A 14,992-nucleotide genomic window follows, 5' to 3' on the forward strand; every position below is an offset into this window, starting at 1 on the left:
TGTTTCCTTCTAAGACAAATTTTCAAAAGGCGAAATCTTAAATTAAGAATGACGGTTTTAAAATAGATTTTTACATAATGTTACCTTAGAAACAATCTGCCCCAATGACTCAGAGGACAGTTTCTCTAAAATGAAAACATCAAACATACAAAACAAAAATTACCGTAACGTGCTTCGGATGCTTGAAAACAGAACACTGCTATGTATAGAGCTACGAGAAAGAGGTACCGTGAAATCGACGTCAAGTCACGCGGGCTCCTGAACGGTGGGGACGGCGCGACTCTCCCAAACATCCGTACGAAATGTCCAGCCATCCTCGGTCTTCGACAAGATATAGATAGTTTCTGTGACGGACATGCACCTGTTGCCATGTCTATAGATAGCTGAAGCCCGCTCTATTCTTTGTCAAATCTTAAATTAGGTAGTCGCAGTGCCTTTTCAGCTTTAAAAAAAAGAAGTCGCTTGTGTTTTGTTGGCAGACACCTTGTAATAATGTGTTTTTCCTGAATGTGTTTTTCCTGAATGTTATCCAGTCATAATTTTTTTTTTTAAGTTGTGCTAGCTAGACAAAGCTGAGGTAGCACCTCTACAGTTTCGTCGGCCCAACTGGATGAGCTGGTAAAAGGTGGTTATTGGTTACAACTCAGTCACTGACATCAAACCATTCAAACAGATAAACAATGGTTGTTTTTCCTCAATCACAAAGACTGATGATATCTTCGTGTAAAGCTCACATGACTCGTCGAAACCCCCAAATCAAACTTTCCACACTATAAAAAAACTCCTCAAATTCACCATCATCCATGAGGAGTCCCGCTTCTTGTATATATTCACAGTCATCCGCGAGGAAGGTCCCCTTCTTGCAGTTTTCTAAATCGTTGTTGACGGGGATGAAATAATATCACTCCGTTTCATCCTTGAGCTAGAGGAGTGTCGTCCAATTTCTGGTTTTGATTTTCATCTTACTATCTTCTCTGATCGATGAAGTAACAAGTTCGCCTACCTTGCTTTCCAATACGACGTCTTAACAAACAGCATTTCATGGTCTTAAGCAATTAAGACATCTCCGAGAAGGTGTTCGTATAAACCAGGTGTTGTCTTGCAGACGAGACGATGCTTCGTGTTGACTCTACTTGTGGCTATAGCTTTCAGTGAATCAGACGCAAATGCAACAAGAATCTACGTGTACACATTATACACAAGTCGAATAGCGTTCATCCTTGCAGGTTTTGTAAATAATTACGCTGTTTCGGTACTTTGTCATTACCATGCATCCATCTCAACTGTCTGTTTCATCTTTGTACAAATTTCAGTTTCGATAATATTAATGGTAATGATTGTATGACCAAGACAGTTGCTAGATTGATAATTGCAATTAGGTTGACACGGGTCTAAATGAGTCAGCCTACTGTTTACTGTATACACACGATGAGAGAGAAAAATGAGACGGGAACGCCCACTGTTACTACCAGGCAACAGGCATTAGGTCGCGTCATGCAGTACGCACAAAGGCTATTGTTTATTTATGCACAGGTCGAGATGGTTGGCTTTGCCATGGTAGTTTATTATAGCAGCTCTATACAATGTGGCTAATGTATATAATTGCATGAGTGTTTCAGGTCTTTGCAAATGGTTTGATGGGCAACAATATTTTCAATTGAAAACGACAACAGCCGAAATCTAATGCCATTTTTAACGAGTAAATTATTGTCGTTATGATCTTTATAAGTAAAAGATCAACACAAGACATCAAAATAGTCTCCAAGGTCCCTCGCACACGGTCACAACAACCTAGTTATGGGAACTTTTGTGGGTTTCGACTTTACAGTAAATTTATTTAGTTTTACTCAGTCCTGGCCATAATTAAAAGGGGTTTGCCTCGACCGTGGAGGTATGACGACGTCATGATTCCAATAAATGCTCTTCTCTTGAACTGAATAATAATGCATTTCAGTTGAAAATGTTTCCAATTTTAAATTTAAAAATTAAGCCATATGATGTGTTATTTTCTAGTATTGTTTGTATGACTTTTGTAAATGTTTTGATATTTCATTCTAAGGTGAAAAGGCGTTCAAGGTGAACTTGCCGGTTTTCCACACCACACCTCTAGTACTAGTTCCCTTTAAGAAAGAGGAACTTTTGGGGTTCTTGTGCCTTTGGAAATTGCAAGGAAATTCATGAAAATTGGCACACGATCAAGGTACATGTTATGAGAAAGATTTTTGGCTATATGGCCACCCAGATTTGAATTTTGCAAAATAAAAATAGAATAACAAACCATTTTCCAAAATGGCTGCCATAACTGGTAGTACAAATCTATACTATTTCAAAAGAACAAATCTTCGATGGCTCTATAGTCAACTACATTCCTCATGACATACTCTGAATGACAAATGTGTGCCAAAAATTCCTATGTTTGTATCATCAAAAGTTCAAGTCTATAACCCATGGTACAGGATTTCTTTTTTTTTTTTTGCTTTGTGATACTTGACACACTGGATGCATTTTTTCAAGGATTACAATTTTGAATATGCATTGAAGTGAATTAAATCCTTTGTGCCAAGGTTTGGGTGCAACCTTGTATTGATTTTCAAGGTATTTTTGGGGGGAAATAATAATCAGTCCTGTATTTGAGTTTTCATTCTCGGTCCGAATTCTGATTGTAAAGTCAAGATATGTATTATTATACATTTTTTCTCATTTCATTTTTATCAATTATATTTTTGAAATGTCCTTGACTGTCTTTGACTTAAAAAATTGTACATGTTTTGTTTATTATTCTCCTTTTATTGACCAGTATGGAAATACATGATAATTGATTCGAAACGATTGACTTGAGATCGAGTCCTGAGTCATTTAGATCGGGGGAGTGTGAGTAATTAACTTTAAAAAACTTTACAAAAGAGGCTACATCGAGCCTCATAATACAATTTAGAAAATTGCGTAATATTTATCTGTCATCAATTATTAATTTAACTAAACATGATATATAGATTTTAACAAGTTTCCCAATGAAGGTTAGCTTGTTTTTTCTCTCTCGAATAGGTGAACAACTTTTAATACCCACATTGATACCTTACTATGATAACTAGTGTCGGATCGTCAAGATTTGAACTTGTTCCAAAATATATTATTACACTCTAATGTGATATTATTTTTAAAAATACATTGAAGATTTGCGGTACATCAGTGTATTCTCGTATTTACACGCAGCAAAACAACATGAAGAGGGAAATGTGCATGGACAGCGAGTAATTATAAACGAGAAATGAGGCCAAACCCCCGTTGCTCATCCTCCATTGGACAAGTAAAACGAAACACATTAGACAGTGAGCAACTTGGTAGCTGAATCGAATCAATCATGATGAGATTATAAAAGTATTTAAAATAAATCACTGTTACCCGTTTTGATATTCTTGTTCGTCAAACAAATCAATTATCCTGCAATTTTTTTTTTATATCTGTCACACGTTGTATTATTAGACTGGGTGAAAGGGTTCCACCAGTCATGGAGCAATAAACTAGCTTATTGCTCCATGCACCAGTCAAGTTAAATGACTAGACGTCTGTGTAAACAAAACTCAAATGTTACATGTTTAAAATGTTGTCTACTCTTTAGCCGAGTTCCCCCTTTTTATAGTTATCTTAAGTAGTTAAAGGAATCCTATATCATTTGCAACAACACATGATATGAGACAACACATGATATGAGACGGTTGTTTATATAGCAGTTTTGAACGTAACGGAACAGTTGGTTGTATGGCAAAACTTTCCCTTGACATCTTCCCGACCAAAGAGTTAAATAACAACCTACCGTTAAGTGCAGACGCTCCTCCCGTTAACGCAACCACAAACACGAACATCAAAAACTCCCTCATTTTGAGTTCCAGCAACTCTTGCCCTCTCGGCAGAAACACTGGGCTGTCTCACAAGTCTTCACAGCAAAAATTCCTGGATATTTGTTTCCTCAAGATCAGTCTAGAAGAATGTATTAATTGCGAAGATATAATTCCCAGCTAGCGTTAGGTAATCTACACTTTCAATGCACTGGCTTTTCTCATGCCCCCTCTATCAACCACCATACGTAACATAACCACTCAGCTATTAAAAAAAAAATACCTATAATCCAAACCCAGCCAAGCCAACATAGCTTGGTACTCTCAGTCTGTGATAAGGTTCTTATGTTTGCTTAAACCCAAAGCGAGCACCAAAGGCTAGCCCAGTCCCACTCACTCTGACGAACTTTTCGTTTTGAATAGGATACCTCGGACTCACTGAGGCGTGTCTTTAAGAAAACCAAACGCCGGTTGAGCCTTTCATTGCCGTACCTGTACCTAACAATAGCCCAACCCGAGTTGTTTAGCTTTGAAAAAAATGTGAACAAAGGCACCTACCTTGGACCAGATGAGATCATAAATGGTTTGTATTAAGACTGCGCAAGCTGGTGGCACCCACATTTTGTTCTGTGATCGCACGAAATTTAGCTCTATTCGTGTGAATATCCAAGTTCACTGCAACAGGAAGTCGTGACTGGAAAGTGAAAGGAATTTCATAAACGCTTCATTGGTCATTTAAAAAGATAGATTGACGCTATGCATTTGGCCATTATAAAACCCAGCCATGATGACAAGTTGCTGTTAACCCCCATGTCGTAGTGTCAAAGAGTGGGAAAATCATTGGACATGAACCTTCAACAACTTAACAATTATTTTTAGATTGCTACAAATTTATAGTAATGCTTTTTTTCTTTTCTTCAAATGCTTGCATTTCAAAGAAGGTGTGGTATGTATACCTACCTACTAATAACAATTTTTTAACATCATAATCATTTGTGCACTGTATATTGAATAGTTATTCATCTTCTTCTTCCTTTAAAGTGCTGCTTCAGAAAATTTGAAGATTACCGCACTGTCGCTTCTTTGTTTTATTTAAAGGTTTTTTGTTTTAGCATGAATTGGTAAATGACACGAATGGTATTCATGACACTTCTTGCGATGTTTAAACTCTGGTATATTATTATGTAGTGTACAATCAATCAAGTCTAGTTGGTGTACCACAAGGCCAAAAATCAACCGACGTCTTCCCGCAGTGCATCGGTTTTAAACTTCAAATCACGGACTACTCCGACGGTCCCAAACTGGAGCAGAAAATGTGATGCTGAAGACCAAGCTGAATTATATGAAAGTGAAAACTAAGTTCTGGCTGAAACACAACATCTAACATCATAAAGAAATGCAATAAACTTATAATAATACCTTCTAATGTGACATAGACCGGACCATGTGGAGGTCACTTCTTTTTCAACATGTAAGACGGAATATTTGTTTACTTCGTGGAAAGGGTGTTAAATTTTAGGCAAAAAAGTCACCTTTTTATAGTCCCAAAATCAAACCCATATAAAAATGTCATTTTATTTCCTTTGCCGTGAAGCGGCTTTTTCTCACACATGCTGTATAAAAATTGTTAATTAAAATATAACTCAATATTGGCTCAGTAAACTTGCCAATTAAAACGTTTATGGTTGGAATGTTTGGGGTGCGTAGAAAAACCATTTGGCCGTGGAAGCAGAGAGTTAGAAGTTGAAGGACAGAAAAGTTTTGTCGTGTGAAACGGTAAGTTCACATGGCCTTTCATAGGCAGGTTTAACGAGATATTGTCTCCATGGTTGAATGAAGTGCTCTTGCTTTAAAGGTCAGAAAAGTTTTGCCGTGTTGAGCTCATATATGGCAGTTGTATGCACTTTAATTTTTTGGGACTATTTAATTGCTTAAATAAGACACGTATACATTCAAATGCGGCCAATCAAGATCTATCTAGTATTCAATGTGTCAGAATTTGCTAGAAACTGGGCGCCTTTGAATGGTTTCCAGGAGATACTGAGCACCTTTATAGATTTTATGTTATTCACAATAAACTTACTAATCTCTAAAATTTTCAGTCAAATGGTATTAGCGTTTATGAGCTATTGCCGGTGTCGAATGCAATTATGTCCTCTATGCAATACTATCCAGAGGACATTATTATTATTATTGCATATGCAATAAAGTCCGCCAGACGGTTTTGCATATGCAATCGTGTCCGCCCGGACGCTGCTGCATAATGCAATTGTGTCCACCGGACACATTTGCATATGCAGTTGTGTCCGCCCCCGTGCAAAACCTTCCTTACAGTAAATTAAACGCCCCTGGTTGACGGAACACGTTTGACATTTTTTTTACAAGCTAAGTGCATGTCACGAATGACATGGGAAATGTTCGGCCGTGTGGTATTCGCTGCAGTCATAAAATACGTGAATATTCATGCTGCATATACGTAGGTTCAGTGCATGCACGCTCACTTACACGCGCGCACATACAACATGTACAATCATGTGCATGTTCACCGGGCGGTTTTTGCATAGCCCGGACACGATTGCATATGAAAAAGTGTCCGGCATCTGACACCGGAAATCTTGAGCAGGATTACGGGTCCCAAGAAGGCTCCGGAGGCTGCCCTTATAAAGTGGATACGTTTTCAACTCAAACTCCGATTCTACGTCAGTTATACTCAAGTTATATTCTGCTATTTTGACAAAATAGTTGACATTCCTCATCGATTTATCTTGCTACATGGAGTTCCTAAGAGTAAAACGCGGGTTACAATAACAAACTAGAAGTACATTCACCTTGACTATGAAATAACAGCAAGGGGTTTCGGTCTACTAGCTTCACACGTCCCTCTCAATTGGTTTGAACTTGCTTTAGTCATTCTAAAGCACAAACAAACTGCCGACCCTAAGAAAATAAATAATGACATTTTCTACTTCCAATGAAAAATAGAACTGCTCTTAAAAATGTAATTCAGAATTAGTAATACAAAACTTAATTTCACAAAAAACAAATTGGAGATGAATACAACGAAGCGAATCGTACTAACTGCCGATTCAAAGTACCATAACCCCATAGTATATTCACTTCAACTGAAACGTTCCGGTCTGTTTGATCAGCCATAAAAGAAACTATGCATGCAAATTTGTTTCTTTTATAGTTCAAGGACATACATTATTTATTTTAATGCGGATAATTCTATATTGACAAACCTATATAATATGCAGTACTTGACATTTTTTTACATGTTAAAAGCAAACCTTTGCCTAAAACCATCTTTGCTTATTTTTTGTCTCGAAAGGGCGAGGTCGTAGATGTTTTGACGTTTCGTGTATCGAAAACAGTCGAGATCAAACTCGTGTTATTAGTTAACTTGAATTTCACAAGTTTAAACTTAACAAAAGCCAAGATGTATTTTCGTTTTTGAGAAAGCATTCTACTTGTTTCTAAACAGTGATTATGCATGATGCATGAACACGGGACATTTTGGGTTGGTCATTCAACATTTTCAAGTTTAGTCTCAAACCAAGTTCCTTTTTTTGGAAGACGGGCCTCAAACACACAAAAATATGCCGAATGAAATTAAAATGACGCGTAGCACCGAAAAGGAGATTAACCCGACAGAGGGCGCTTAATACAAAAAGGTTAAAGACACAACTGAACCCCCCGTATCTGCAAGGCATTACAAAACTGCGTGCCGTCGCATTGTCGCGTCGTGCCATAATGGGCGATTTTGGAACTCTAAAGTGACAGCAAAATTACCAAGCAAACTTCGTTTACGTAGTAATTCTAGGCATTTTTCGTGGTTTCAAGCTTGCGGACTCTAAAAACTGTCGAAACATTTCAATGGAATTCCTAAAAATAACCCATAGGCCCACAGCATAACAGTTAAACAATATTGATATATCAATTTCAAAGATTAAGTTCCATTACATGTTCTTGCAATTCAATTATAGGCTGTACCTAGGCCTACTTTAAAGAACTCGAATTGTCAAGAAACTGTCGGAAGGTTTCAGTCAGTGAAGTTTACTTTAACTAGCGGTATCGCTCGGTCGCCAAAAACACGCACCTGCACACATCCTGACTGGTTGAGGCTAAAGAAGGCTTGTTTTGCTGGATGACAAGAATCGGGAGGTGATTGGAGGTGAAGTTCTCTTTGTACAAACCCTAACGAAATCTGCAGGTTGCCCTTAATCTAAAGTAATTACAAACTAGTGAGAACAAACTTTTGCAACAAGTGCAAGGCACGATGTATGCATATTAGATTATACTGAAAAGTCAAGGGTGAAGGAGGTGGGAGCGAAGAAGCACTCAGAAGATTTATGACATATCTTCCGATAGGCTAAAGACCTGACGAGCCCCCTCTACCGGATCAGAGTGTATGAATGATTTGATCCACTGAAATAAAACCAGGTAAAAGTGTATTAAAAAGGTGTCAGGGAAAAAGTTTACTTTACAGAAATTACTGCCTTTTCACACTACCTCCATTTCGAACCGCGTTGGAACCAACCCAGGTCCTCTCCGGTTCAGCCTCGCTTCTTTTCGACACGGATCAGAGATCAGCACGTTCACACTGGTCTTTACATGAACCGTGTATTACGTTCAAATCGTATAAATGCAATTTCGATCTGGATTGAGATTTTTAACCCTTGTCCTTGCCAGGGTTGATTTCAATCCGGCTAGAGCATGCTACCGGGATCGGAGGCGGATTGAAATTTTGCCAGTGTGAAACGGACTGAGCAAAATCTCCGGTTCGGAACCGGTTCCGACCCTGAGATTGAGAAGATTGAGCAGAGCCTTCGATGAAAAGCATATTCTCCCCAAAGTTGGTCATTCCGTTTTTATAAACAGTATTATACCATTTGCCAATTCAGCAGTCGGACGGTAGAAGAAATTGTATGACATGCAGCAAATAGAGAGCCAGAGTATAAAGCAGAAGATGACTGATGCCTTACGATAGGCTTAGATTTTACTACAGCCGATAGCCTCCCTTCACTAGCATTGGTGCGCATGCTGGTCTAGCTCGCGATCCAGTGCGCACTTGTTGTGCAATGGTTATTTTGCGAAAAGGCATACTCACAGAAATAACTAACCCAGTTGTGTTGTTTAGTCTGTGGTAGTACCACATGTGGTAGACAGACACAAAGTTTTTTTTTGTCTGTGGGTAGTTTCCTAGGTAAACCTATACAGCGCCCTCTCTCGATTTAGTTATGCGTTGTAATAAAGCTTGTTGTATAATACAGTTGTCAACCTTCACGTCACAAATCATCGTACAGTGTTTCGACAGATAGTTTACACAACTCATACAAGACGGTTTAGTTGATTTCAGTGAGGGCGCCCTTGCAAATCAGAGAGCGTGGTGACGTCATGTGCAATGGGTCTACAGAGAGGTTGCGTGACCCCGCAAAAAGTTCGTTGTGCGCGCCGTCGGCCATGTTGAGTACTATTTCTGTTGGTAACGCGTCGTCTGCTCGCAACAGCAGACGCACGTTTGTAACCGAGAAACTTGTTTTTTTCTCCGATAGACAGATATTTGGTGGAGGTTTTCTTTCAGTATTTTGTTTGGTAAAACAATTGAATTACTTCAAGCACATAATATTAATTCCGGATAATGCAAGTCAACGCCGGTCGATACTGTGAGAAAAATTACTAACGAATTCATTCGTTAAAACAACAATTGTTAAAACAACAAAGATCCAGAATTCAAACCTGCCGACTGGTCTCCAAACATTGAACTTTTCTCAGCAGTGTCGTATCCAGATGTTATTAAATACCGTTACTCTGAGCGCATTTAGATCCATTGATGCACTATACAATCAAATTGGATGGGTGACTGAGGTGAAGAAAATTTGCTCGTGAAAGTAAACAAACTTTGCAGTTTTACTCTTGAAGCCGCATTTATTGCGAAACATTATTTATTTTGTATGGACGTGGACATGGCTACCAACTACCTACCACATCACGGTACCACCAATGAAGAAAACAAATTATTTTTGTTCAAATCGGAACTGGGATTTTAGCAAAATGTATGACTTGTTTTCGGCAATGGTGGTGCGGTATTTGGCTTGCCTTCATCGGCACTCTGGTATATTTTAGATTCAACTATCTGAAGGGGGCGATTCACGTTGACAAAATGCATTGGCATAGGGATTTGATTTATTTTTAGATGGTTTATTCACAATAAAACAAAAATATTCTCGGCCAGAGACCGAAAAACATTTCTACATGTACACATTTAAACACTTCAATATACAAAGGACAAGATTGAAGAAAGCAAAGATGTCTTAAGCAAGTCAAAATTAAATTTAAAAGAGTGAATTTAGAGAAAAAACAACGATACAGGCAGTGGACACTATTGACATAAATTATAATTATTACCATAAAACCTTACTTGGTAACGAGTAATGGGGAGCTGTTGATAGAATAAAACATTATGAGAAACGGCTCCCTCTGAAGTAACGTAATTTTCGAGAAGTAGATTTTTACGAATTTGATTTGGAGAACTCAGATTTAGAATTTGAGGTCTCGAAATCAAGCATCTGAAAGCACACGACTTTTTTTATTTTTATTGCTACCTCGCAACTTCGACGATCAATTGAGCGCAACTTTTCACAGGTTTGTACGGTGGCTGATCTCCGCCAACAAATAAACACTTTTTCAGTAGGGCGTTATAACGCTGAAAAGGTGTTTATTTGTTGGAAATAAACACTTTTTCAGTAGGGCGTTATAACGCCCTACTGAAAAGGTGTTAACTTCTTGGCGGAGATCAGCCACCGTAGTTTCGACAGCAAGTTACACAATATAAAAGTTTAGTTGACTTCAGTGAGGGCGCTCTTGCGAGTCCGAGAGCGTGATGACGTCATACCAAGGGGCCTACATGGAATAAAAAGGGAAAGTCCCTTTTGCATTATTATCACCGACCTGCGGTAAAAGTGCACCAAACTGGTGCGACTAAAGAGAAAAGAAAGAAAAGATGGGTAAAAATAACGAAATATGCAAGAAGTGGTAACCATTTTTCGCATTGATCGCACAAGTAGGCCTAATGATGGTGGGCAGTTTGCAACATCCACATGATTAAATTATCATTGCTAACGAATGAGGATATAATTATTAAACTTTCAATAAAAGCTGATCGATCAATCTAGCAAGCCTTCGGAGTAAATTTTATGTTATTTTAGGATTATGAGCAGCATGAAGTACCCATTCAAACCCCAATTTTATAAAGTGTTTAACTTGGTAGATCCATTGTACTGTAGCAGGAAATAACACACCGTGGTGCATTTCGCATATTATTATCATAACCTTTACAAGGAAACGTGGAATGTTTTTGTTTTTCTTTTTGTGACAATAATGACCGTGTGTCTGTGTGCAGATTGGCAATGTAAACGGGTCGGTTTCATCCTCGCCCCAATGAGTTTGAAGTATAGGCCTGTTGTATCATCATCATCATCATCATCATACATTATTTCATTGATGTCTTCACATTTCAAGGCAAAGTTTATCAATGCATTAGGTTCAAATTATAGTACACAGTAACAAATTAAGATGATCATTCACAATAGGTTATACTGATCAGTCATACACGATAGGTATTTAAATAGTGCAGTTAATGGGACAACAATTAGGTTTGAATCAGAGGCTTTTGAGAGTTTAGATGCTACAGAGGACATAAAAACGTGTACAATACGACAGACTAGACGAACAAAAAACACCGACAAAGTCAGAGGCTATTTCTCATAAAAAAATTTTTTTTTATAAAAGTTGTTTTCGATTTTGAAAGGCTGGCTAACCTTTGGTGGTGTATAAGCATTTCAAGAAATGCAAAAACACACAAAGAGACCAAAATACCATGTTCTTATTACATAAAGGGTTTTAATATTTTCTTTCGTTTTTGTTTTTGTTTTTATAAAATCCATGCTTTTTGTTGTCCTTGTTTTTACACGGCAATGTGGATGACTGGTTATGACACAAAGACTGAGTAGGGTCTACGAAGTGTCACCGTGGGAAGGATGGTTATCTTCATTCTGGTGCTTCACAAATGGAAAACGGAAAGTACGTTCCTGCTGAAAAGTTTTTTTTAGTAGAAAAGTAAAGTTGACAAGATGAAGGGGTTGTTGCTGTTTGTGATTGCGTTCGCGTTAAAATCGGTGGCTGTTGATGGTAGGTATGTCTGCCACGGCGGTGGTAGACCAACTCTTTTGGTAATTGTAGGCTTTGTACACGAGTGCAGCTAGCGCACTGTCATGCATGCTGAGACGTAATAAATGGTACAAGGATACGCTGGTACTGGCTTGCTTCCGGCTACTAAAAAGGGATAGGCGATATGTACGATGTACACATTATTATGGGGTTGTGTACGTTTGATATATCATATTATAAAAGATCATTCAAATCCGGCATGGTCTTGTCAATATATGAAGAAAGTCAAAAAAGTGAATGTCCCCTTGTTTTTGGACGATGGCGAACCCACAGAAAACGAAGTATTTAGCTGGAAGATAACAACTTAAATATTTTGAGTAATAACCAATATTGTCCACTGCCTTTTACCACTTCAAATTGGTTGTTGCTCAATGGGGTGTCATGGCCGAGCAGATAAGAGCACCAAATTCAAGCTCTGGTGATCCAGCGGAGTGTGGGTTCGAATCCCGGTCGTGACACTTGTGTCCCTGAGCAAGACGCACCTAACTATAATTGCTGTTCTCCACCCAGGGGTAAATGGGTACCTGTGAGGGCAGAGTTGGTTCTTGTGATTGATTAGCCTTGATTGCGCTACATATTTGCGGCTGAGATGTATACTTCACAGGGAGCTAAGATGGTTTAAGGAATGATTTAAGGCCCACTGACCAAGGGTAATAATGTTGAAGCGCCATGAGCGTCACTCCGTGACAGACCTGAGCACTATATAAGAAGCCACTATTATTATTATTATTGTTAATGGGAGACTTTTAAAATGCTGGTGGCCACAGATATAACGGTCCTTTTTTTTCGCCTCTGAATATGTGTGCATATGCTCAGTATTGCATGCCTAAGGCTGAGCAGGTGCACTGCTGGTGAGAACAAAGAAAAAGGACTGTCAAAAATTCTCCAATTGTTTTGGAAGATCTGATATCGATTCCCTTGGTGGGGACAGAAAATGATGTAAAATAACCAACGTGAAGTGGTAATATAGCTCGAGTTTGGAACCGTGCTGTAGCGCTACGTTGGGTAAAGTGTATTGCAAGAAGGTCTTCAAATTGCTGCAAAATGATAACAGTATTAAGTATACTTGTAAATTGTCTAAGAACCGCTTTACAAAAGGTTGTGGCTCGTGAAACAGGTCTTTTAAAGGACAGTAGAAAAAAATAGTTAAAATTATTTTTTTTTAAAACTATTGTATAAACATTTCCCATTTCACTTTCACAGCGAAGTCATCAAGTGTTGTAATCACCAACGTGGAACCCACACGCGTGCAAGGTGTGTTCAATGACATCATGCCCGACAACCCTGACGCCGTATACGAAGTTACCGTTTCGGATAGCCAGGGCAATGTCCAGATGACGAAAACCTACCGACGAGCGGACGTTGTCAACGGCATGATCGGCTTTGACTTTACGGATCTTCAACCGGGCACGGAATACAACGTGAGACTTGCAGTTAATAACGGGGGTGAGGTCTTCCCCTTGGAAACGCTGAATGTACGGACGACGAGTAAGTATTCGTCTCATCAAAATTTGTTAGGTTTACCTTTCATCAGGGAAGTTTCTTGCATCACAATTACAGTTTGATCTTATTTGAACTGCCTGTATGAAGTTTTCTTGCGGCATTGACGAAAAAAATGGAGATGAAAAAACCCATGTTTGTTTACTTCAAGTGAAATTGGTCCACATACACCTTGATGCGATAAACAAAATTGTAAAGAATACTAACACTATTGACTCGTCTTCCCTTGTGTCAGCAATTTGTACGACCAATGTATGCAACAACGGTGGAACTTGTGTTGAGGAGGCGACGGCACCTTTAGGATACATCTGTAATTGTGCACCTGGTTTTGGAGGTCAGACCTGTTCAGATGGTAGGTACAAATCAACCTGTTCATCTAAATTGTTACTTTTATTGTGACTCTAGTGTTAGAGGAAATTTAGCCTCTGCAATGAAAGTTGTCGCACAAATTTGAGCATGATTGTAAGATGTTTTTTTATACATTTTTTAAAGACACTGGACACTGTTGGTAATTGTCAAAGACCAGTCTTCTCACTTGGTGTATCTCAACATATGCATAAAATAACAGACCTGTCAAAATTTTAGCACAATTGGTCGTCGAAGTTACGAGATAAAAACGAAAGAAAAAACACCCTTGTCACACGAAGTTGTGTGCTTCTAGATGGTTGATTTCGACACCTCAAATTCTAAAAATGGGGTCTCAAAATCCCCAGCCCACGGATGGCTTTATTTTTCCTGCTCATGTACTGAAGGAGATGTTGAAATTCCCCTATACTGCACCAGATGGTGTAGAACAATAGGCAATGGAGTTACCCATAAATGTTGTTTCACAAACCATTGATTTGTTTTATTCTCCCTGTTTCACAAGAGGACCATTTCTGATAAACAAATGGCCACATTATTCACATAAATGACATGATTGAGAATAACTGTTGGTCTAGCTGTTGCAAAACCTTTCTTCAGACAAGTTAGATGTTCATGATGTTAATCAGAACTTCGCCTCTCATAAAAAAAGGTTTTTCTCCGTGAATTTAGAGGTAAATTTACTCTTTTTTTAAAGATGATAATTTTAGGTAACTTCAGAAAGATCTTTTCAAACAGTTGGTTTTATATTTGTTATGGTCTATTGATGTTTCTTGTCCCAGTTAGAGCTTTTGAACTTAATACAAAAAGTAATGATCAAACAAACTATAGAATAAGAAATTTCACAAACAATTTCATTTTTGGGTTTCATCTCAAAACTGGTAAAACTGCGTTTTATAAAAAAAACCTACTGTTTACCCTCTACACACAAAGTGTTTTATCCAATCTACAAATCTAGCGAAACATAACTCAAGAAAAGTTTAAGAGTATCATGGCTCACTGACATGTCTCGCAATGCAGTCCCGTGAATTCATCAGTGCACAGGCAAACGTAGCGGTTATCGA

At 38.4% G+C, this 14,992-nt stretch overlaps 1 protein-coding gene across 1 annotated transcript in view; it reads right to left on the reverse strand.

Moving 5' to 3' along the window:
• The window catches only part of LOC139943820 (uncharacterized), a 67,526-nt gene extending 63,314 nt beyond the window's left edge, over nucleotides 1-4,212 (reverse strand). The window contains exon 1 of the mRNA XM_071940646.1: nucleotides 3,815-4,212. Within this exon, the coding sequence (XP_071796747.1) occupies nucleotides 3,815-3,878 (64 nt within the window). The 5' untranslated portion in view covers nucleotides 3,879-4,212. The remainder of the gene's footprint in view (nucleotides 1-3,814) is intronic.
• Between the last annotated feature and the right edge of the window lie 10,780 nt (nucleotides 4,213-14,992).

The sequence above is a fragment of the Asterias amurensis genome, chromosome 11 (assembly GCF_032118995.1).
Source record: "Asterias amurensis chromosome 11, ASM3211899v1".
Taxonomy (NCBI): Eukaryota; Metazoa; Echinodermata; class Asteroidea; order Forcipulatida; family Asteriidae; genus Asterias; species Asterias amurensis.